At 47.8% G+C, this 25,422-nt stretch overlaps 1 protein-coding gene and 1 non-coding gene across 2 annotated transcripts in view; both read right to left on the minus strand.

Moving 5' to 3' along the window:
* Positions 1-25,422, minus strand: part of MOCOS (molybdenum cofactor sulfurase) — a 185,756-nt gene that overhangs the window by 4,262 nt on the left and 156,072 nt on the right. Inside the window, exons 10-13 of the mRNA XM_056857260.1 lie at positions 23,670-23,751; positions 9,934-10,058; positions 7,188-7,293; positions 1,508-1,634 (exon numbers count right to left, since the gene is read on the minus strand). Coding sequence (XP_056713238.1) covers positions 1,508-1,634; positions 7,188-7,293; positions 9,934-10,058; positions 23,670-23,751 — 440 coding nt within the window. The remainder of the gene's footprint in view (positions 1-1,507; positions 1,635-7,187; positions 7,294-9,933; positions 10,059-23,669; positions 23,752-25,422) is intronic.
* On the minus strand, positions 2,010-2,084 carry TRNAS-GGA (transfer RNA serine (anticodon GGA)). Its single transcript has one exon. It is a non-coding gene; the product is annotated as a tRNA-Ser (tRNA).

A 25,422-nucleotide genomic window follows, 5' to 3' on the forward strand; every position in this document is an offset into this window, starting at 1 on the left:
CCCAGCAAGAAACCCAGTAGATCAGGGGTCCCAAACCTTTTTGAGGCTTTGAGCACCTCTGGAATTCTGACACAGTGTTTTGGATGCTGCCACAAAATGGCTGCTCCAGCTTACCTTTGGCCACAAAATGAAGATCCTTGTGCTGTGGTGGCCACTGCTGCCAAGGCAATGTTGTTAAAAATCTGCACAGCCAATCAAATCTCCAGTGGCCAATCAGAAGTCTTGCTAGGCAAAAGCCCCTCCTGGCCCCGCCCACTTTCTAAGGGGCCAGGAAATGTCTTAGCAGCTGCCACAGTGGCCACAGACCCAGGCAATAGATTGATGGATGGCCAGTAATTTAACAGGTGGCAAGAATTTCAGGGTTTCTTATCTTTGTGCCACATAACAGAAGAGGACAATTATATTAACTAATATTTTTTGATAAAAAACCCAACTATACTCTGCTCTGCAAAACGCCCTCTCTTCCTTCAAGCAAAGTATATCCACCAGTCGAAGGGCTCCTTTTAATACATTTTAAACTTGTAAGTATTTAGTTTTTTGTCTCGCCTTTGAAATGGAAAATGGCAGAAAGGCTGTAGAGCCAAAGGTATTTCTACTTTTGTGAAAAATTCTCCATGAAGAAGAAATTTCTCATCTCTTTAAATAAATGACAGGCACCTGATCAAAGCGAGCCATGGCCCACATAAGAAGAGAGACGATGAGCCACTATGACAGAGAGCTCAGGAGCTCTTAGTATTAGCAGACAGGATTGGAGGGGCCTATCGTTGCATTTATGGAACCAACATCCCCCGTGCCACTAGGCAGGAGTAGGGTTGCCAACCTCCAGGTGGTGGCTAGAGATCTTCCGCTATTACATCTGATCTGCAGGTGACAAGGATCAGTTCCCCTGGAGAAAATGGTCATTTTTGGAGGGTGGACTCTGACATGATTCCCTGCTGAGACCCCTCCCCTCCCCAAACCCCACCTTCCTCAGGCTCCATCCCCAAAGTCTCCAGATATTTCCCAACCCAGAGCTGCCAATCCTAGGCAGGAGAGTAGTATTGGTTACTGGACAGTAACAATTAATTGACAGTCAAACCCAGGGGTGCTAGTCCTGAATTCAGCTGAATTCACATACACTGAAGTCACTCAAACTTTAAAAATGTATCAGTTTATTAAAGTGCGCCAGAATTTAAGAATATAAAATTAAGAATATCAGATGCATGCTTGTAAATTAAAATAACATTTACTGTATAATTGGGAGGGGTATTGCAATTGCTGCAGTTATTTACAGGGGGGAAGGGGTATCTATTGCTGCAATCAAGAGCCACCCCCCCGCCCGGCCTGCACCTCCACACTCGTCCCCTCCCGTGCTGTCAATGGTTGGGCAGGAGCTAAGCCCTTGTGGCGCATCGGCACTCTCCTTGCCGGGTTGCCCCCAGCAGTGGCTTTGGAGCCTCAGCCCGGGAACTGGCCCCGCCTCCAGCGGCTCTTTGCTCCACACGGTGCAGCTGCAGCCATTCTGTACCTTGAAACGCAGGCTGCCGATTGAAATCTCATCCCACTTGTCTTCCTCGAACGGCTCATTTGTGCTGATAACAATGTTGGCGCGGAAGCGATGGATGAGCTTCTGGAGGGGAAGTGACTCACCTAGTCTGTTCCGCAGAGGCAGAGAAGACAAGCACATGTGCTAATATTAGCTCAAACGTGTTATTTACGCACTTGCAATTTCAGGTTTCTCGGCATGACAAGGAAGATTTCTGTTGTAGTTAACACCCTTTGTACACCCTTGCACGCATGAAGCTGCCTTACACTGAATCAGATCTTGGTCTATCAAGGGTTGGGAGATGTCCCTGAATTGCAAGTTATCTCCAGATAGAGATCAGTTCCCTTGGAGAAAATGAACACATTAATCTGCCTTATACTGAATCAGACCATCAAGGTCAGTAATGTCTACTCAGACAGGCAGCGGCTCTCCTGGGTCTCAAGCAGAGGCCTTTCATATCACCTACTTGCCTAGTCCCTTTAACTGGAGATGCCAGGGATTGAACCTGGGACCTTCTGCATTCCAGTCAGATGCTCTTCCACTGAGCCACAGTCTCTCCCGTTTGGCTCTTTGGAGGGTGGACTCAATGGCATTATATCCTAGTGAGATCCCTCCCCTCTCCTCCCCCAAACCCTATCCTCTTCAGGCTCCACCTCCAAATCTCTAGGAATTTTCCAACCTGGAGGTGTCAACCCTAGACGGTGCTCTCTGCTCTGACTGGTGACAGCTTTCCAGGGTCTCAGGGGAGGTCTTTTACATCACCTATACCCCCTTCCTTTTAACTGGAGATGCTGGGGATTGAACCTGGAGCCTTCAGCATGCCAAGCAGATGTGGTACCACTGAGCCCCAGGCCCACTGGCACCCCTGCCCTTAATGACTAATGGGCAACCCTGAGAAGGGGCTTTCAAGGGAAGTGGGAAGCAGAGGTGGTTTGGCCATCGCCTTCCTCTGCAGAGACTTCCTTGGAGGTCTCCCTTCCAAGTGATGACCCTGCTTAGCTTCCGAGATCTGATGCGATCGGGCTAGTCCTTCCCTTCCAGCCTAAAATGGCTTCGCCGGACATTTTTAACCAGGGGCTTCCTGCTTTCCTTTTCCTGGTAGGTCTGACCATGGACCTTGATGAGCCTGGTATAACGTGGGGGCTGTAACTTGGCCCTCTGGCTTTGCAACGGCTTTCCTTTGATCCGCTTTCCGAAGGATGAAGCACATGGAGCAGAGCGATCCCTTTGGTGACACGGCATGCTGTTCTTCAGAGGTGCTCAAAGCAGTGTTTCAGCCTCACGGCCACCAGCTGCAGTGGGCTAAAATGAGGGGAGGAGTGACTTGCCGAAAGGCATCCAGTGCGGTTCATGACCAAGCAGGGATTTGGACCCAAATGTCCCAGGTCCAAGCCCAGCTCTCTTGGCGCTGCACCAGAGCCGTTCCCCAAGGGACTGTAAAGTGAGCAGGCATTGGATGCTTTTGTTTAGGTGAATGTGCCCCCCTCCTGGGGCTGCGTCCCCTGGCAGTGGTCAAATCCAAGCTGCCTTCCATGAAGCTCCACAGAGAACATGCTTTCAGTAAACTTAGATCACTCGAGGGATTTTGCTAACCTACAATCTCAACTGCTCACATCAAGAACATATGAAATATTTCTATAAGTATTGCTATTAATATTTTTTTACAGTGGTTGTTATTTGATTCCCAGAGCAAATCATCTCCTTTGAAGTTCCATATCCCATCATTAAATAATTTAATTGGTTTGCTTAACCTTTCTTCAAGAAACTCATAACACACAAGTTATAGCAGAAGAGGCCAAAGCAAGACGTGGAGAGGGGGGCAGGAAATTGGACATACCATGAATTTCTGCTCTGCCCTAGAGCACAAAAGCTTGTCAGGAATGGGTTAACCCACTGAAAAATCCTCTGATATGAAAAGGCGAGGGGGGCCCACCCCCAGACTGAGATGTGGCTTCAGCATCTGGCTATGCTTAAGAAACCATCCAGCCCCAGTGCAAAAAGAGCCGCCTGTATGACAACGAGAATTTAGGCATAACTTAATTATGACTCTCGGCATATCTTCAAAGTGGCCGCTAAATAATAAACCACAGACAGAGTAACTGCCTTATCTTTACCAGTCAGCAAACTATCCCCTTGCCCCTAAGAGGAACTCCGTGGTCAGCACATACTGGAATAAAAAGAGGCCTGGTAATATGTAAAAGAAAAAGGCATCCACAGGAGGCAACTCAGCTATGCTAAAGGACACCCCCAGGGGATCCTCCCAGCATCAGTTCGCAGATCAGAATCCGCCAGTAAGAAACCTCTGGGAGGAGCTGACCACTTTGCATTACCAGGTCGGAACGGAAATGCTGAAAAAGTCCAATTCTCCTTTTTCAGAGAGTAAGCTTTGAAGACTGCATGTTCAAAAGCAGTGAATTTTCCAGGGAAGGATCAGAACAGATGATCTCCAGCCCCGCTTGCCTGCCACCATTTGCACAGAAAACAAATCAGAGCCTCCTTCCAAAGAATGCTTTGACCAGCTGAAAAAAGAGTTATGTATGGTTCAAGGTGAATTAGTGTTAAACGTCACCTGATCTATGCATGAACCCACGTTTCCCAATGGGATAACAATCACAGAATCAAATATGTAGGTACGGGCTGTCTAGTCAAACCGACTTACGGCGAACCCAGCAAGAGGCTTTCAAGGCAAGTGATTAAGCAGAGGTGGTTGGCCGTTGCCTTCCTCTGCAGAGTCTTCCTTGGAGGTCTCCCTTCCCAGTACTGACCCTGCTTACCTTCCGAGATTTGATGGGATCAGGCTACCCCATGCCACCTTCCCCTCCCGTGGACCAAGGCCCCCTAATTCCCTAGAGTATGCCACTGAGCATACTCTACCTCTGAGCCACAGCCCTCCCTTATACATGACTGCTATGATCTACAGTGGTTTGATAACATGCCTTAGATGTGGGTTCAGGACTGTGGGCGCTATATTCTTACTCAGAACTTCCAGTTTTATTTATTTAGCTATTTCTATCCTGCTTTACTCCCTACAGAGAAACAGAAAATAGAATGTAGGTGAGAAAGAAAGCATACGTCTCCAGTTTCTGAGCTGGTCCGGAACCAGCGGGACAGGTCACTCAGGGCCACAGGCTGCAAGCCATGGGATGAGCCAAGGGGCCCTCTGCCCTTGCCTACTGGCCCATGCCAAGGGCGCACACTTGAGACCATGCCCACAGTGATACCTGCAACACAGAAGGAACAGAAGCTCCCATTCCATTGGCCCAAAGATGTCTCCAACCTTTCGCCTCTGGAAGGTGGCTACGGCTGGCTCAACAGATGGCCGAGGACCAGGGCTTTGGTCTAGTGCAAAGCAATAAGGCAACTAGGGCTGGGGGGGGGATCGGTAAATTTCGGGTTCGGGGTTATTGGACCTGATTTTTGGGAGGGAACCCAAAATAAGCCTAATACCCATACTGGCAAATGGGTATTCCAGGTTTTTTAAGGTTTTCCTGAAAAAAATTGGGCCTATTTTAGCCTATGGGAATTTTTTTCGAAGCTCTGGGGGAGAGGGCATTTTTAGAAGTAGAGTTCCAAATTTTCAGGGTAGTTCTCTTTGCATGAACCCTGAAGTTTGGTAAAGTTTGGGTCACGGGTCCGATTTTATGGGCCCTTGAAGGGGGTCACCCCCTTCTCCATAAAAAAGCATTGTGAACAAACAATTCTGAAAAAATCATAGAGGGCAAATTGCCCCCCTTTGAGTCTCAGACAGCTGACGTTCTGTGGTACCCTTCTGGTGCCCCATTTCGAATGAGCTAAAATTTCTTAAGGAAAATTACCAGTCCAACTGTTATGTATCCCTGACATTTAGCATGTTCTATGGAATCTGTATGTGGACAGCAACAAGCAAACCTTTGGTACTGTTGACATCACAAAGAGAGTGTTTCAGGCAGAGCTCTTCTGCCTCAGGATTTTGACCGAGGGTGAACAACTGGATACACACACGGTCCCCAAATGCAAGTTGGTGTCGTGGCCCGGCCTGAGCTCAAGCAACGGGTTGAAATTAAATCAAGTGAGTTTCCGTCTAGACGTCAGGAAGAATTTTCTAACAGTTAGAGCGGTTCTTCAGGGGAACAGGCTTCCTCAAGAGGTGGTAAGCTCTCCTTCCCTGGAGGTTTTTAAGTAGAGGCTAGATGGCCATCTGTCAGCAATGCTGATTCTATGACCTTAGGCTGATCATGAGAAGGAGGGCATCTTGGCCATCTTCTGGGCATGGAGTAGGGGTCACTGGGGATGTGGAGGGGAGGCAGCTGTGAATTTCCTGCATTATGCAGGGGGCTGGACTAGATGTTCCTGGTGGTAACATGTTTGATAGACATTGAACTGGCTGACACTCTACCCGATTTATCTCCTGTTGCCTGACCTTGGACTGGCAAACCTTCCTGCACACCTTTCTGACTCCCTTTTGACTCCGGACCACTTGATTCTGCTTTCGGACATTCCTCTGGCTTGTAAACCTCAAGACTGAGAGATATGCTGTAACCTCACACCAGCCCAGCAGGCAGAACAGTCAGCTACCCCAGGATCATGACCAATGCGGTGAAATCTCTAAGGGGCTGAGTGCATCCCAAACAGTAGGCGGATGCTGGAGAAGAGCCTGCCAGATGGTCCTTCCATCATCGCTCCTTGCTATAAAACAGAATCTTTGAAAAAAACCTGAAATGGGCATCCAGAAGTTTCCCACGGCAGTAAGTTATGTGTGGCAGAGTGCAAATAAAAGCGTGACTGTCTCTTGACTACTGTACACTTGACAACTGGCAGTCGAATATGTGATCTGAAGTGATAATGAACTTTCTGTCTGGGCTGGCCCATTCACAGAAGGCATCCATTAGCCACAGCAGTTGTGGATCATACATGTGTAAACTAAGCCTGGCATTCTGGGATTTGACGCTTTGTCACTTCTGTTTCATCCCTTCCCTTCCTTTGATTTGTATTTTGCAATATATCTTATTCTGTATGAAGATGCCTTGTGCTGAGTCTACTGGTCTGTCAGGATCAGGGCTGTCTGCTTGGAATGGCAGCGGCTCTCCAGGGTCTCAGGTAGCAGGATACTCTTTGGCCCTCAGATTTGCTGAAACCTGCTCTTACCATCACATCACTGAAGGAAATGTATTAGGAGCCATTCAAAGTCTCATCCTCAAACTCAAAATCTCATCCTGTAAACTGGACATGAAGCAAAAGATAGAGTCCAAAGGATTAAAAGTTCCCAAAGATATGGCTAACTTGTGTGTTCAGTATAAGCAATAAATCCTAGCTTCTCTCTACCCTTCTCTTTACCCTTTGCTCTTACAGAGGACATATCTGCCTTAAGTGGGTGCGAAATAACGTGTTAAAAGTTTCCTGCAGTTTCAAAGAGGATGAATCTTCAGCTACCCCCATCTCAGTATTATGACAGAGAGGAGGAAAATACCCGGCATCTTCCTGACACCTTTCCCAGTCGAAGAACTGGGGGGGCTGCGGCGTAATACGAATTTTCCTTGCCACTGTGAATATGGAGGTATCTAGTCTTCATACAAACAAGAAGGAAGGGGGGAACGAAACAGATCCAACGAAAACAAATCTTGTTTGCAGGAAAAGTAAAAATGACAAATCTCAGGAAATGCGTGGTTTTAGAAAGAGCACTTGCCTTGCAGTTATCTGATCGCTGAGTTGTAAGACACTTGTTCGGTTTATCAGGAGATATTGTGCTTCGTTCACCAAAGAGAGGGAGGCAGCCGTGACAAGTGCCATTCCTGAAATAGATCCAGAATAAGGAGACAGTTAGAAATGGCAAAGCAAAAGGAGAGAAGAAATAATGACCGACAGGAATTGGTTTCTCTATGTACAATTACTAGATAGATTTAAAACTGATAATCTTATGGTTTTGAAGATGGTAAAAGTGAATTTGAAACAGAGCTATGTGCAAGTGATAATCATGGCATTGCTAAAGTGTATAAGCTCTTGCTGAGATATGAAACGGAAGAAGAAAAAGATTGCATGGTGAAATGGGCTCTCCATTTTGGATATAACATACAAATGGAACAATGGAAGAATATGTGGTTAAAGGGTCTTAAGGTTACTTTAAGTTCTAGCCTCAAAGAACTTTTTTATAAAATGATGTATTGTTGGTACTTGTCTCCAGATAAATTGGCTAAAATGTAAAAAAAATTGTCCCAAATACATGTTGGAAATGTGAACAGCATGAAGGGACTTTCTTTCACTTGTGGTGGACCTGTACAAAAGTTTTTAAAAATGGCTCACAATTGCATTCTATAATACAGAAGATTCTGAAGGTTAACATAAAAATGAAACCAGAAATTTATCTTTTGGGTTTTACGGATAGCCAGTCTGAAAAAAAATGTGGATGTTTGTTTTTATATTTGATTTCAGTAGCAAGAATATTATATGCACAGAAATGGAAAAATTCAGATATACCTACAATAGAAGAATGGCTTGTCAAGATGTTGGAATTAGTGGAAATGGCCAAACTGACTGCGCTGATTAGAGAAAATAACTAACCTAAATTTGTAGAAAATTGGAAACCCTTCATTGACTTTTTGCGTAATATGGGAAAAAAATGAATTGCTGATTTGTGGGTTTGAAGATTAAAAGAAGAATGTAGGCATGGCAGAGAAAAGTTTGATTTTTAGTTGTAACAATAATTCTTTAAAAATTTGTATTTGTAGCTAGAGAACAGGTAGTAATTTCTTAATTAGATTTATATTCAATACAAACAAAACAAACGTATCTTTTTGTCTGTATATATTTTTATTTTTTTTCTTTCTTTCCTTTTCATTTGTATTCTGTCTATAGTCTTGATGTAATTTTTTTGGCAATAAATTTAATTTAAAAAAAAGAAAAAAGAAATGGCAAACAAGGCAGCCAAAATGGTCCTGGGGTGTTATTTGCCCCATTTTGGAGCTGCACACATGCAGTGGAGAAATTAGGTTTCAGATTTCTACATTTAGAATTTTAGATGGTGAACTTAATTGTCCTTTGATGTACCCTTTAGCGGCATTGTAGACTTGAATTGTAAAGCTAGGGCCTGCTTTTTGTTGTTGTTGAACTCACCAGCAGGGAAGCTGAGCTTCCACTCCAGAGCCTGGCACCACCCTCCGCCACCTTGCTTGGCACGTCCTTTCCCTGCTCAAACTCCTCCCACTCTGCCTGGCCCCCTCAGCCTCTGCCCTCCTAATTTCTTTCCTGACCACCATCCGTTGCCCATCCAGGTAATTCTACCTAATTTGTCATCTGCTCATCTGTCTGTTGTGCGCCTGTCTAATCCTTGCCACCTGGCCTGCTCACAACCATGACACTTGTCCCTTGTGAGCCCACCTGGTCACTTTCATCAGCATCTGTCCGCTCCCATGAGACTAAGGTCTTATGTGCATGGCTGTTTCACTCGCCGTCACCCCTCCGACAACTTTGGGTCTTTGTTTGGATGCCATTTCCAACTGTCGGAGGTTGCCTCACTCTCCCCGGGGTTCCTTGCATTTTGAAATCTGAGATAAAACAGGTCCCTCAAAATGCGGGGAATTGCAGGGGAAGAGTGTGGCAACCTCTGAGGGTTGGAAAGGGCATGCATAATCCAAAGACCCGAAGTCGTCGGAGGGGTGACGGCGAGTGAAACAGCCATGCATGTAAGACCTAGGTTTGTCCCCACTGCAAATAGAGAAGCCCATGGGAGGGTTTTTTTGTTTGTTTTTTTGATCCTATCCCTCCCCACTGTCTGTTGGCTCCCCAATGAATGAATTATTCTGTACTCTCCTCATGCATTGACAGTGATGGGAAGACACAAGGGAGAAGAAATTACTGAGTCAGTCTTGGGAATAAAAGGGATGATCTACAACAGAAAATTGTAGAAATCAGATCTCGTAAGCTAAGCAGGGTCTGACCTGATTAGTACTTTGATGGGAGACTACCAAGGAAGTCCAGGATTGCTACGCAGAGGCAGGCAATAGCAAACCAGCTCTGAACGTCTATTGACTTGGAAACCCTACGGAGTCACCATAAGTTGGGTGTGACCAGAGGGCACTTTCCGCCACCAAAGTATTTAGATGCTTTCAGATACTGTTTCCGTTAGTTTTAGTTAATAGTATGTTCAATACAAAGATAGTTTCAGTGATCCTTTAGAGATCCAATTTAGAATTACACATTGTGGGATACTAACGAAGAGGGCTTAGTAGAAAAATGTAGAATTTCCCCCCAGGTCCTGCATAGGCAGAGCAGATTTGAAAGACTGACTATTGTGCAAGTATTTTGTAATCCCCATGCATTCCGTATAGCGGGAGCAATTTTAATTTTTATCTACAACTCAGCATATAAGTCATGCTGACATTTCACATTTGTAGTGCCAGGCCATCCATTTCCTAATAGCCATGCAAAATATATACCCTTTTCATGTTTCTGTTTTGCATTTCTCTTGACGTCTAAACACTGCCTGATCAGGTGGCACTCTCGGCCAAGGAACTCCGAAAACCACGCCGTCGATCTTCCTCCACAACTGTATGTCTGAACTCTGCAAGGAAAAGGTAGAAGGGGAAGGTGGTAGAAGGGGAAGGTGGGATTCAGCAATCTATTTTAGTGGCAAAACTAATGTCAGCTTAGATACAATGAATAATTAAACACCTCTTATGCTTGCTCCCAGGAGCCCCGTGGCGCAGAGTGGTAAGCTGCAGTACTGCAGTCCAAGCTCTGCTCACGACCTGAATTCGATCCCGACAGAAGTTGGTTTCAGGTAACCGGGTCAAGGTTGACTCAGCCTTCCATCCTTCCGAGGTCGGTAAAATGAGTACCCAGCTTGCTGGAGGTAAAGGGAAGAGGACTGGGGAAGGCACTGGCAAACCACCCCATAAACAAGTCTGCCTAGAAAACATCGGAATGACATGTCACCCCGTGGGTCAGGAATGACCCGGTGCTTGCCCAGGGGACTACCTTTTCCTTTCAATTACGCCTGCTCCCCCAGCAGTAAGTTCATGCATCAATTTATTTTTATTTATTTATGCACACACACAACACACACACACACACACACACACACACACAGATATATATCCCATCTTTCCTCACGGTTCAAAGGCAGCTTACAATAACAGTTAAAAACATTTGCAGTTTAAAAGCACAAATAAAATAACAAACTTCAAATCTCTTCCCCTCCCCTCCTTAAAAGATACCTGCCATTCATTCAAACCCCCTCCAAATCCCTGGCAAACAGGCAGGCCTTGCAGCGCCTCCTGAAGATCTCTGGGGAGGGGGGGGTCACCTCCTCAGGGAGCCCACTCCACAGAGCCGGAGCCACGATGGAAAAGGCCCGGGCTCTGGTTGATGCCAGACAGGCCACCTTAAGTGGTAGGATAGACAACAGATGGCTGCCTGATGACCATAGTTGGCACACAGGGACAGATGGATGGAGACGGTCTTTCAGTGTCCCTGTTCCTCACATTTGGAATTGTTCTGTTAATCGTGAGTATTATATGTTCTAATTTACACAGTATTTTAACATACAAGTATTTAATACATTTGTAATTTGCTTAGTCTGCTTCTCTCCCCCTTCCCCATGCACTGACACTAACAAGAGGCTTGGAATCCTCAGCAATGTGGGTTGCAAGTTGCCTAGCAACCCCCGAAACGGCCACTGAGATCTCAGAACATAGTCTTGTGAGAGCTGAGTGGCACACTATATGGTGACACCAAAGTGAACAATTTACCAGTTTATGAAGGGAACTGAACTATATGAGGAGTTTTCTGCTTGCACGGGCAGCTGTTTGAAGTCTGGTGCTTTTTCAGTGACATTCCCCTGGGGAAAGTGGATTTAAATTAATTACCAACCTTCCTTAGTCTGGGATATCACTTGTTTGAGGTCTTCGGAGAGATGTTTGTCAAATGTAAGTGAACTCGTAACAGACAATCACACCTTCCATGTATCTTGATGTCTCAGCTGTTCTTCAAAGCTATTGCCCTTTAAAGTTCTAATCTTGAGTAGGAAATTAAGCTGGGGGACCCTATTCACCTGACACGAACGGATGGAGCTTTAGCTGTCAAAGAAATTACTTTCCCCTTATTCACCTGACCAAGGTGCTCAGGAAATCATATGGTTTGTGTGGACTGTCTTGAAAGAATGACGAACATTCAGAAGGATGGGATGGGAAATTTGGGCCTCAGAACTAAAATCGGAGGCATCGGTTTTGGTCTGTTAGGTCCAAAATAAGATCTGAGGCAAAATAATTCTGCTGCTGTAGCTTTTGAATCTTTTAAGGACTCTCTCTACTACAGCAAATATTTTTGTTTCTTTACATTTTGCTTCTAGATACTAAACTTGCTGCTTTATGACCTAAAACCAGGAACTATAAAATATGAAGCTTCTGTTAATTGAGCCTTGCTGAAAGCCAAATAAACCATGAGATTATTTATTTATTTGTGTACTTCATTGACACCCTGGCTTTCTCCTCAGTGGGGATCACAAAACAGTTTACATGGTTCTCTTCTCCTTCATTTTATACATGATAATTTTTGCTATAACTAACTGACTATATATCTGTATTTTCTCCAGCATTAATAATGACATTTTCTCCCCCCCCCCAATGCACAACCTTATTTCTTTTTCTTTTAAACGGGCTTTGAGTCATTCTGTATCTCTAGGGAAACTACCGAGATGCGCTATATTTCAGGTTAGCCCTCCTTCCTTTTTTAAATAGGAAGTGCTGGTGGCTCTACCAAAGCTTTAGGGGTTAGATAACCTCGGTTTTTGTTCTTTGGAAGCCATCACAGCCTCTTTCTGGGTCTGGCAGATGAATTATAACTTGCCAAGATCTATACCCTTTCTTTGCAACGACTACGTGCAATGGCGCCAAAAAGCATCTTATTACATTGTGGCAGGTGGACTTATAAGGTCAGTACTAGCAAAAGAAGCAGGGCAGGCTCCCTTACCAGAATCCATATAGAGATGGTACCATATGAGTGGTGAGTCAGTTTTGTCAGAAGGCCCTGCGAGCAAAGAACTCGCTTCTGGACCAGACCAGAAGTTTATGCAAGGACAAAGTCTTAGATCTTTTTTAGTCTAGGTCAGTGGTGGGCAAACTCATTAGTCAACAGAGCCAAATATCAACAGTACAACGATTGAGATTTCTTTTGAGAGCCAAATTTCTTAAACTATATAGGTAGGTACACTGTTTATTAACTTAATAAACTTTAATTAAAGTGTTAAGTCTTAATTAAACTATAGGTACACTGAATAAAACTTGATATCATACTTAATAATGTGTGTGTGTGTGCGGGGGGTGTCTTTCTCTCCCCTCCCCAAAAAGGGCTCCTCCCCAAAGACAGCTGCATCTCCTTCTCCCCCCACCCTGCTACTCACCACTTCCCACCCGGCCCAACGCCCAAGGACCAGCGTCTAGACCCACATTTTCCCCATCCGAATTCTTAAAACTCTGCAGGGGGTGGTGTAGCGGTGTAGTGGTTAAGAGCGGTGGTTTGGAGCGGTGGAGTCTGATCTGGAGAAAAACAGAGTTTCACTTACCTGTAACTGTTGTTCAGCTGGTGGATCTTCTATGCAGGCACACATTGGGACTGCGCAGGCGCAGGCCAGCCATAAATAAGATTTGTCAGCTTCTAACAAAATCTAAAAGAGAGTGCTCCCCCTCCCCTTGGGGCATGCGATCTCCCCGCCCACGGTCACATGACCCAAGGAGGAGGGAGCACTCTTCCCTCCAGTTCTCCAACCTGCCGCCACGGAACCAACCACTGGTCTAGCGGAGAGGTCCCACAGCGGGGAAGGAGGGAGGGATGTGTGCCTGCATAGAAGATCCACTAGATGAACAACAGTTACAGGTAAGTGAAACTCTGTTTTTCATCTGCATGGCTTCTATGCAGTCCCACATTGGGAGAGTAGCGAGCTTGCTTACCAGGACGGTGGGTGTGGGACAGTCACCGAAATAAAGACTGCAATACGGCACATCCCACGGCTGCATCTCTTGCCAAGTCCACATCCATAGCGTAGTGTTTCATAAACATAGAGGGCATGGACCAGGTAGCAGCCTTACAGATGTCCTGGAGATCTATATTGGAGGAGAAGGCGGTGGAAGCCGCATACGCTCTGGTAGAGTGAGCTTTGATCATAGGAGGGCACTCCTGGTGAGCAAACTCATATGCCATCTTGATGGTTGACGTGATCCACCTCAAGAGGGTCTGAGGAGAAGCACGACGACCTTTGCGATGCCCGCCGAAGCAAACAAAAAGGTTATCATCTTTACGGAAGTTTTGAGATCTTTTAATGTAAAAAAGAAGGGCTCTGCGGACATCTAGGGAATGTAATGCCCTATCAGCATCGGATGGGTGAGGGAAAAAACAGGGAGGACAATGTCCTGTGTAAGGTGGAAGGCTGAAACGACCTTAGGTAAAAAGGCCTTAGGCTTCAATACTACTCTATCCAAGTGGAACTTAGTATAAGGAGGGGAATGTGACAGTGCTAAGATGTCGCTCACCCTCCTTGCCGAAGTGATGGCGACTAAAAAGGCCACCTTGAAGGATAGTAGGGCCAATTCACAAGTAGCTAACGGCTCAAACGGAGGTCTCATGAGCTGTGAAAGGACTAAGGAGAGACTCCACCGGGGAACTGGTGGAGTGACAGGAGGATACAAATTATTGAGACCCTTCAAAAACTTTTTGGAAAGGGGGTGAGAAAAAACGGAGAAGGAGTCAATATCTGGGTGAAAAGCCGATATTGCGGCTAAACAAACTTTAATGGAAGAATTAGATAAACCATCATCGTTGAGAGATAGAAGGTAATCAAACACAACAGACAGTGGGCAATTGATTGGTAAAATATTTATAACCTTAGCCCAAGCAGAAAAATGTCTCCATTTAGCATCATAGGACCGCCGTGTGGAGGACTTTAAAGAATGCAACAGAACCTTACCTACCCTGTCAGACCACTGCCCTGGAGTAGCACCCTCCAGGCCGCAAGTTGCAGATCCGGGGCGGAGTGTGAGGGATTCTTCGGAAGAAGAATGTAATTCCCTTGTGCAAGTGACATGAGCACTGCGAACCACAACCTCCTAGGCCAAAATGGAGTGACAATGATGGCATTTGTCTTGTCGTGGTTCACCTTGGCTAGGGCCTTGTGAAGTAGAGGGAATGGGGGAAAGAGGTAAAACAGGGCCCCGTTCCAAACTGCCTGAAAGGCATCTCCCATTGAGCCCGGGCTGGCTCCCGCTCTCAAATAGAATTTGGGACACACTGAGTTGAGGTGTGTGGCAAAAAGGTCTACTTGCGGATAACCCCATAGGCGGAATATCTGGTGGAGACAATTGCTGCTCAGGGTGAGCTCGTGGGCTTGATTGGGAAGGCGACTCAGAGCATCTGCTAGTGTATTGCTCTTCCCCGCAATGTGAATTGCTATGAGAGTAGCGCGGTGATCTATGGCCCATTCCCAGATGTCACTGGCTTCCTTGGATAGCGAAACGGACCCTGTGCCGCCCTGCTTGTTTATATAGAACTGGGCGGTGGAGCTGTCTGTGGCGATCTGAATGTGCTGTCTGTCCAGGTGCCCTGTGAATGAAGACAGAGCAAGATGGATGGCATGCATCTCCAACAAATTGATGTGCAACCGGGATTCCAGGGACGACCAAGTACCCTGGGCCGTAAGGTCACCACAATGAGCCCCCCATCCTGACAGGGAAGCGTCTGTGAACAGGTACTTCTGAAGAGAAGGGCGCTGAAAGGGGACACCTGAGAGGATGTTGGCATCGTGTGCCCACCATTGTAAGGAGGAAATAACGTATCTGGAAACAGAAAGGCGTTTATATTGGGGATCAACATTGAGCCTGAACACCCAGAGGAACCAGTTTTGGAGCGGGTGCATACGGAGCCTCACAAACTCTACCACAGCCATGGTAGAGGCCATGAGGCCTAACAATTTCTGAATATGATGGGCCTTTTGAAACCGGTTTTTTGTGAAGCTAGCCACCATTTTTTGAATGGCGTGAGCTCTCTGTACAGGGAGGAAGGCTCTGGCCTGGACAGCATCTAATTGCGCTCCAATGAAGGTTTGTAGTTGAGCAGGTACAAGCTTAAGACTAAGAAAAGTTAACCAAAAGACCCAGGTTGTTGAGGACTGAGAGGATTAAGTCCACCTGTATGGCTAATTCCGATTGCGACGGACCCACCAACAACCAGTCGTCCAGGTAGGGAAATATCACGCAACCCTTCAGGGCAAGGTGAGCTACCACTACTGCAAGGCACTTCGTAAAGGTCCTGGGGGCTGTGGACAACCCGAAGGGCAACACATTGTACTGGTAACATTTTCCATTGCATTCAAACCCTAGGTATTGGCAACACTCAGTATGAATTGCGATATGGAAATAAGCATTGCAGAGATCTAATATCACGAACCACACATGCTCATCCAGGAGGGGAAGCACTTCTGGGAGCATAAGCATACAGAACTTCCTGGTCCTAATAAAGGTGTTAAGGTCCTGGAGATCCAGGATAGGGCGCTTCCCCCCTATTTTATCCACGAGAAAAAAGCGGGAGTAAAACCCGCGACTTCGGTCCGAAGGTGCAACCTCTGAAATGGCTCCCTTAGACAGAAGAGTGGCGACCTCTTGTACTAGTAGGTCTGGGGCTGGCGAAAGAGAGCGGCCCGTGGGCCTGTATGGAGGTAACATATCAAATTCTATGAAGTAACCAACATTTATTATTTTGAGAACCCAAACATCAGTGGTAATAGCAGACCATGAATGGTGGAAAGCTGATAGGCGATCAGAAAAACAAGCAGACAAGTCTAGTCATGCCTGCTTCGGTTTGTTGAAGCGGCCGGGAGACCCCCTGGGGCCTTTACGGACCCTTGGTTTGGGTGGGAACTTCCTGTCCTGCTGCGGGCGGGGAAAGGACGGATGGAAGGAGGGCTGTTGGAAGGAACCCTGGAAACGATATGGGCGGGAAGGTTGGTTGGCTTGATGGCCAAAGTAACGCCGCTTAAAGTCGGGAGCTTGGGGGGCAATCCCTAAGGATTTGGCATTTGTTTTGTTCTTTTTCAGGTGATCCAGGAAAGTATCAGTTTGGTCGCTGAACAAGGATGTCCCTTCAAAAGGAAGGTCCTCAATACGGGCTCGAGTGTCATAGGGGAGAGCAGACTGGCGCAGCCAGGCATGCTGGCGAATGACAATGGCAGAGGCAATGGTTTTACTAGAGGAATCCGCCACATGGCTTGCAGCTGTAAGCTGTTGCCTTGTAAGGGACATGCCTGTAAGCTGTTGCCTTGTAAGGGACATGCTACTGCCGAGGGACGTTGATCGTCGGGAAGGATGGAGATTTGAGGGGCTATACGATCCCAGAGGGAGGCCTTCCTTATCCTGCGGGGAGGAGTGTGCTCCAGACCTATATTTACCAGGCAAAGCCTCCACTATTACGGAATTAGGAGGGGGATGCTGGTAAAGAAATTCTCCACCTTCCCTGCGAATCTTGTAAAGATTCTCTACTCGTTTGGTGGAAGAGGGGGACCGAAGCAGGCTTAGCTCAGTTGTTACGGATCACTTCCAGAATGCTCTTTATCAAAGGAAGGGCCACAGGGCCTACGTCAGGGTTCTGGAGGATATCCATAATATCATCTATAGGGCCGAAGTCCTCCGGCTTAAACTCAATTTTGAGAGCTTTCGCCATGCAAATGAGCTGCTCCACATATAAACGGACATCTCCCGTAGGAGAGAGCGGCTTAGAGTCCCCAACAGTGTCCTCAGGTGAGGGAGCTGAAGTGCGGGATTCCTCATCCTCATCAGGAGAGAAGGAGGCGTCATATTCGGATGGATCAGTGTCCCTTGACATAGAAGGAGACCTGGAAAGAGGAGGCTTGCAAAGAGACTCTTGCCTTGGACGGAGTCCTTGGAATGGTCATGAGGACGGCGAGATGGCGTGTGTCTACGCCGAGAGCCTCCAGAAGGCGAACGTGACCGAGAGCATCAGTGAGGATGACGACAGTCGACCGAAGAGCCCGAGTAGATGGAAGGAGTAGGATATCAGCGTCGAGAAACCTCTCGATGCCAACGAGAGGGAGACCGGCTCCTAGAGGAGTAGCAGCACCTCTGGCTAATCGGACTGCGTGAACGAAGTGAACGGCTATGTCCTGTGTTTGGCTGTTTGGATGAAGAATGGCGAGGTTGAACGACTGGACCAAGTGGGTGAAGTGAACGGCAATGTCTGGAAGATGACTGTTTAGATGACGGCTGGTGTTGGTGAATGGCCGGAGTTCATGAGTGGGATGAACGGCTGTGACCTGAAGAAGACTGTCTGGATGAAGACCGGTGAGATCGGGAGTGGCGAGAAATGGATCAGTGTCGACGACTGTATCGGCTCCGACGGCCCCGATGATAGGATCGGCTCTGACGGGAGGAACGACTCCGACAGGAGGAACGGCTCCGACGACGGGATCAACTCCGACTACGGGATCGGCTCCGACGAGAAGATGGCCGGCGTTTGGAGGAAGCGGATCGACTCCAACGATCGGCTCAATGTCGAGAAGAAGATCAGCTCCGACGGGTAGATCGATGACGGCGAGAGTTCGACTGACACCGACTGGATCCGGACGAAGCCGGGGATTGGAAATGGCGTCGAGAAGCCGATCGACGCTGAGGCCGTTGGCCGGGTTCGAGATGGGACGAACCCTTCGGAGACTCCGCTTGGTTCCTTTCAACCAAACACTGGGAGTCCTGTTGAACACTCACAGGATGGGGTGGTTGATCGGCACCGACCTGGAGCTCTGTAGGTTCTGCCCGAGGCCCTTTATCATCAGGCCATGGGGACTTTGCAAGCACCGGAGGCACATCTTTATATAGGTGAAGGAGGTGCTGCTTAAACTCAGCCGAGTTTTCCTGGGCCCTGCTTGGACACGGAACCGAGGGGGTAGCCAGGGATCGAGGAGGCGAATCCTCAATGGTAATGGGCTGCTTTGCAGCTTCGTCGGGAGCTCGTGACTCAGACAAGGCGAGCGAGGCGACTTGGCTTGGGATTGGCGTCGAGGGGTTCTGGGCGACCTCGAAGGTGATCGACACCGAGGTGATTTTGAGCGGGACGCATGGTGCGATGAGCCGCGGCCATCTTGCAAAACCGGAGCAATAAACTTTGCTGGCCGAATAACGACGGAGGAAGGCTTCTTAGAAGGGCCAACTTTTTTGGACTTTTTTGTAGTAGGTCCCATTTCGGACTGGGACTTACCAGTTGAAGTACTCGGTTCAGCAGAATGACCTCGTGGGCGAAGCGACTCTTTGTAGAGATGAGAAAGTAACCGAGTCGATCGAACCTTCAAGGCCTTGCTGGTGAGTTTGGAGCAACTTTTACAAGCTGCCGGAAAGTGGCCTTCCCCCAAACAAAGGAGGCATTCAGTGTGGGTATCATTCTTCGCCATCTTAGTACCACACACAGTGCATTTCTTGAAAAGTGGAGCTTTTTTGGGCTCCATGACTAGAGAGAGGTGCTGACACGTTCTCTCTCCGTGGCGGCAGAAAGAGAACTGGAGGGAAGAGTGCTCCCTCCTCCTTGGGTCATGTGACTGTGGGCGGGGAGATTGCATGCCCCAAGGGGAGGGGGAGCACTCTCTTTTAGATTTTGCTAGAAGCTGACAAATCTTATCCGTGGCTGGCCTGCGCAGTCCCAATGTGGGACTGCATAGAAGCCACGCAGATGAACAGGCTTTGATTCCCCACCCCTCCACATGAGCGGCGGAGGCTAATCTGGTGAACTGGATTCGTTTCCCTGCTCTGCCACATGAAGCCAGCTGGGTGACCTTGGGCTATTGACATTTCTCTTAGAGCTCTCTCAGCCTCACCTACCTCACAGGGTGTCTGTTGTGGGGAGGGGAAGGGAAGGTGATTGTAAGCCAGTTTGAGCCTCCCTTAAGTGGAAGAGAAAGTCGGCATATAAAAACCACCACCACCATTACCACCACCACGCCCCTCCTCCTCCTCCCCCTCCTCCTCCTCCTTGAGTTTTGAGCATTTGGACGGGGAAAACGTGCATCTAGACAGCGGCAAATCCAAGGCAAAAACCTCCCATGCATAAGCAAGAGTTCTGATGCCGCCGCGAAGCCACTCCGTTTGGTTCCCCGCAGAGCTTTTTCTATGAGATCCCGATCCACCAAGCCAGAGCCTGCAAAGAGCGCTTCTCGCGAGCAAGGGCTCTTAAAAGCTGCGGCCCTCACCCGTGGATTAAGAATGACGCTTTGATCGGATGTCACTCCCTGAAACCCAGATCCTCCCTCGAACATTGAATAGGTTTTGGAAATGGTTGTCTTTGTACACTGCTTTATATGCTGTCTTTATACACGGCTGTCCCTTTCTGGGTTTGGTGCGAGCATTTCGACCCTTTCCCAGCGCGGTGTGGTTCAGGATCGGCGCACTTCGGAGGAACTGGGGTTGGGGGGGGCGAAAATAGGGAAACCGATTTTAAGGGTTCCAGGTTGGAAGGAGGCCTTTTCCTGGGATTCTGGGGCTTGGGTTCTGTTTGCTGCGCTTTCTTGCATTCATGCATCGCCCCTTCCCCCCAAGGGGTGGGGAAGAGAGGTTTATTTCGCCACCTATTCGTTACAAGAATCTTTGAATCGGGTTGTTATTGGAAAGGATGCCCATGAAATTGGGGGGGGGGCTTCTCCGCCGCCTGACTGGACTCTAATCTGCCGTCTGAAGGAGATTTTCCTTATCGAGTGAAGTTCTCCTGGTAAGGAGCTCCCAATTACCTGAACGGCTGACTGTAGTTAAGAAAGACGACCAGCCCGCTCTCTCCCCGCCCCCTCGGCTCTTTCAAAAGGCGATCCAGTAATTCAAGGGTTTAAAGATGGAGAGTCAAGGAAATCCAACATTGGGGAGGGCAAGGCTCTTTCTCGACTGATCTTAAAGAGCTCGACGGCTCCGTCTCTCTCTATCTCGTGCACGCTGAAGTCAGGAAGAGATATCAAAGCCGAGCCGAGAAGTTTCAAATGTATATTCAAAATACATACACATATTTTGTACGACTTCAAAAAGGAGGGGGGGAGGTTTCTGTTTTAGCAGCAATCGGAACAAAGCGGAGCTCGGGGCCTCTTAGGCCCGGGTCACCTCCCCTCCCCTCCCCTCCAGCCCCGGCCACCATCCCCTCTCCCCCCTCACGACCCCTTCGGCGCAGCCCTCCCCCTCGTCCCCGTCCCACTCACATAGAAGCGCAGCCAAAGAAGCGGTTGGCGCACACCCTACCCCGCTGCGACGTGCAAGGCTGAGCTGGCCTCCCCGCAGCAGCCAATGGCGGGCCGCGGTGCGGCACACTCACCTCTCCGATTGGCTGCGGGCCAAAGCGAGCGCTCTCCCCCCACCCCCCTCCCACTCGCTCGGGAGCCTCCAGCCCCCCGCGCAAGTTTGGGGGGAGCGGCAGAAGCAGAGCCAAGTGGGCGCCGGATTGGCAGAGCCGCACGCAAGGGGCCAAAGAGCCGCATGCGGCTCGCGAGCTGCGGTTTGCCGACCACTGGTCTAGGTGAAGGATGTCCAACCTTTTTGAGCTTGTAGGGGCCACTGGAATTCTGACCCAGATGGTAGGCACAGCTACAAAATGGCTGCCACAGGAGGTGGAGCCAACCACAAAACAGCTTACCTTCAGTCAAACAGGGCTCTGGTGGCAGCTGCTGCCAAAGCAACATTTGAAAAAAAATCTGCACAGCCAATCAAGTCTCCAGCGGTTAATCAGAAGCCTTGCTGGGAAAAGCCCCACTTGTCCCCGTCCTGCTGGATCAGACCAGGGAGGGTCTGTCTAGTCCACTATCTCGTCTCACACAGTGGCCAACCAGTTCTTCTGAAGGGCCAACAACAGAGCAGAGAGGCTGAGGCCCGCCCATGATCAGAACATCAGAAAAGCCCCATAGGATCAGGCCAGTGGTCCATCTAGTCCACCATCCACACAGTGGCCAACCAGTTATTCTGGAGGTCCAACAACAGGGCACAGAAGCTGAGGTCTTCCCCTGCTGCTGCTTCCCCACACTGGTATTCTGAGGTTCGCTGCCTCTGAATGTGGAGGTTTCCTTTAGTCCTTTAGAGACACTGTCCTTTCCCCCAGATCAGCTTTTCATACTACTGTATTGCTTGTTATGGTTCCAAGGAGACAACCAAGCCCTCAGCATCGACAAATTTAATCAAATAAATCTGTGCAGGGGGGGGGCTGTTAGCCCGGCAGGCGTCTTCTCGGCCTCTCCTGTGTTACTGGCCATACTCAATGGAGAGCCGCACTGGCAGTTCTTCCGTCTAAAGGGACAGGAAGATCCCGTGATCAAATGAACCTTTCCCAATCAAGGGAGGGGAAATTCGTGAAAACGGTTGAAGCCATCATGACCCAAAAGATTATTAGAAGTGCTCGGGTAGCCTTCCAGAACTGGGAGGACCAATCCCTACAAGGGGGACCCTTCAAGGTCCTTTCAAAGTCCTTCTGCAGCAGCCCGAGCCTGTTTATCCCATTCTTGTGCACATTTTCCTTGAGTATTACTATACATTTGTCAGCATTACATTTCATTTGGCACATCAGCACATTTATAAAACAGGCTTCATTCCCCCCGCCTCTTCCAGATACTACCCTGGCTGTAAAGCTGCACGTTCGTTATTTTGTCATGAACAAATTTAGCTTTAGTGCTATACAGCTGGTCCCACCGCCCGGGTAATTTACAAAGTGAGAAACAAGGACAGAGTCTGAATATTGATCCCCTGGGGATCAAATGCCACTTGCATTCCTAGCAAATCCAACAAAGCACCGAGGGATACGAAAGGCAAAATTACTGATTAAAACAACGGCCGTCGTGTCTGTTTTTTTGTGGCAGCATTTTGCGGTTGTGTACATTTGCGGAGTCTTTACTACAGCAGATTTCACTTCTGGCTGAGAAACCACCAAGGGGCCATTCAGAGTTTAGATTCTTTTGGCCTGATGGGCAATACTTTCTCCAGAACTGGAGCCTGCCACTGGTCTTGATCTGCTGACCGGAGCAGGGTTGCTAACTCTGTGTTGGGAAACTCCTGGAGATTTATGGGTGGAGCCTGGGGAGGGACCACAGAGGGTCTGATGCCATAGAGTCCATCCTCCAAAGCATCCATTTTCTTCAGGGAAACTGAGCTTGGTCATCTGGAGGTTGATTGTCATACTAAGAGATCTAAAGGCCCCACCTGGAAATTGGCAACCCTGGACCAGAGGGACCCTGGGGGGGGGGCGGGGGGCAGGCATTCTCAGGTATACTCCACCCGGGTCTAATCCAATGAAGGAACTGCAGGGAGACTACGGCCAAGAAAACCCCTTCACACTGGGCCAGAAAAGGCCAGGTAATATTCCTTCGCCCTGAAAAAGCTTCTAGGTAAGTATCAATTTATAATGAAATTTATGTAGACTCCCATAAAATAACAGGGGGAACACCCCCCCATATTTACTCTGCTACATTTTACATTTAGATTTGAGTCCAGCAGCACCTTAGAGACCAACAAGATTTTCAGGGTATAAGCTTTCAAGAGTCAAAGCTCCCTTCATCAGATACAAGTCTAAGACAACTTTGACTCTCGAAAGATTATATCCCAAAGATCTCGGTCTCTAAGGTGCTGCTGGACTAGAATCTAACTCTTCTACTGCAGACCAACTTGGATAGCTGACAAAGGGGGCCTCTGGCTCTGGAAAGCTCATGCCCCAAAATCTTGTTGGTCTCTGGGGTACTGTGGGACTTGAACCTAGCTCTTCTATTGCAGACCAACATAGCTACCCTCTGAAACTACATTTTAATATGTATCTGTCCTATATTAACTAAACCACTGACCTGCATTTACTTTGCTAGTGCTTTCACAATTAAAATGTACCAAGAACTCACAAGGGAAGGAAGGCGTCATGGCATAGCCCAATCCCATCAGATCTTGGTTGTTACTTGGATGAGAAGCCACCAAGGAAGGCTCTGCAGAGGAAGGCAATGGCAATCTACCTCTGCTTCCAACTTGCCTTGAAAACCTCTTACTGAGGTCATCATAAGTCAGCTGCCACTTGATGGCACTTTACACACACACGCACACACACACACACAAATTCATAAGAGAACCCACTTTTAAATTAGTCCAGATACTGTGATTTCCCTACCTTGTGTAAACCTGTCTCTTCTTACCTGTGTGAGCAGACTTTGCTTTGGCAGATAGGAGTCTGTCTTCCACTGTCTTCTTCTAAAGATACAGAGATCGGATCCATCCCTATATGGAAAGGTACAAGAAAAGGGTTCAGCGAAGTAGACATGGCTGTTATCAATAAGACTTATATTTACATCCTAATCTAGGACTGTGCAAAAAAAAAAAATCCGGTAAATTTCAGGTTCAGGTTTATTGGGCCTGATTTTTTTGGGTAAACCCGAAATAACCGAAAAAATTCGGGGCCATTTATGGGGTTTTTTTAAAGCTCCTGGGGGGCATTTTTGAAGGTAGAGCCCCCAAATTCACAGCGTAGCTTGAAGGGATGCTCGTTGCACGACCCCCAAAGTTTGGTGAAGATTGGGTAAGGGGGTCTGATTTTATGGGGTCTGGAAGGGATCGCCCCCCCTTAGAGAAATATTGTAAGTTGGTCTTTAAAGTGTTGCTTGATTTGGGGGAATGATTTGCCCATCCAACTCCTCAATAGGGGAGACAGCGCTGCCCCCCTCTGAGAGATTCTTGTATACTGCAGACTATTTCTGTGTGAAAGAATTTCTGGCTTGTGATGTCACTGTTTTCCTAACAATACTTAAAGTCATATACACAGACCTGGTGCAGATGTTACAGTGACTCCCTGAAAACCATGGTCTGCAAATTGAGAAAGCAGCCTCTGGAATGGACTCCCTTTTGTGTCCCCTTTATCAACATTAATCGTGGTTTCACATCTTGTGTGCAAAGATACTAACCAGGGTTAATGCTCATCAAACTACCAAGGTCACCATGGTTATGGCATCCAGCATGGTGCGGTGGTTAGAGTTCTGGACTAGGATCGGGGATGCCCAGGTTTGAATCCCTATTCTGCCGTGGAAGCTTGCTGGGTAAACCTGGGCCAGTAAACCTGGGCCACTTTCAGCATAGCCTACTTGATAGGATTTTTGTGAGGATAAAATTAAGAAGAATTGGTTTTTATACCCCGATTTTCTCTACCTTTAAGGAGGCTCAAAGTGGCTTACAACCACCTTGCCTTCCTCTCCTCACAACAGGCACCTTGTGAGGTAGGTGGGGCTGAGAGAGTTCATAGCTGGCTGCATGTGGAGGAGTGGGGAATCAAACCTGGTTCTTCAGAGTAGAGTTCGCCGCTCTTAACCACTACACTATGCTGGGAGAGAAATGGGAGAGTGTTGCAAGCCAATTTGTGCCTCTACTGGGGAGAAAAGAGGGTCAAAGTGTAGATGATGATGATGATGATGATAATACTAAATAAGTTTGCAAACCCATTTTGAGCCACTGTTGCACACCATTAATTATGACGGCGCCCTGCTTATATCTGGTTGAACCTGTTACCATTTTTGTAGATAATTTTATACACACACACACACACACAGCCTCCAGATGATAATTAAATGACAGTCCGGCAACTGTTTACATGACCTTGATCCCCAAAGCACGCTAGGCAATATTCGATTTCAGCTTTTAGTAACTTTATTCCCTGAGTATCTCACACACTGGGATTGGCACAAACGCACTGGAGCCATTGTGGCTGCAGCTTTTGAAAGACCGCCTGATCACAGCTCTGACACCACCCATCCTTGAGAAGACGGGCAGGCTGCTATTAAACCCAGGCTGCAGAAGATAGAAACTGGGGTAATAAACACATATTCAGAGATGGGAAATAGAAATCCTTTAAGACATGAGGGGGAATCACTAGGCAAGATCAGAAGCACGTAGAACGCAAAG

The sequence above is a fragment of the Euleptes europaea genome, chromosome 11, assembly GCF_029931775.1.
Source record: "Euleptes europaea isolate rEulEur1 chromosome 11, rEulEur1.hap1, whole genome shotgun sequence".
In the NCBI taxonomy this organism is placed as follows: domain Eukaryota; kingdom Metazoa; phylum Chordata; class Lepidosauria; order Squamata; family Sphaerodactylidae; genus Euleptes; species Euleptes europaea.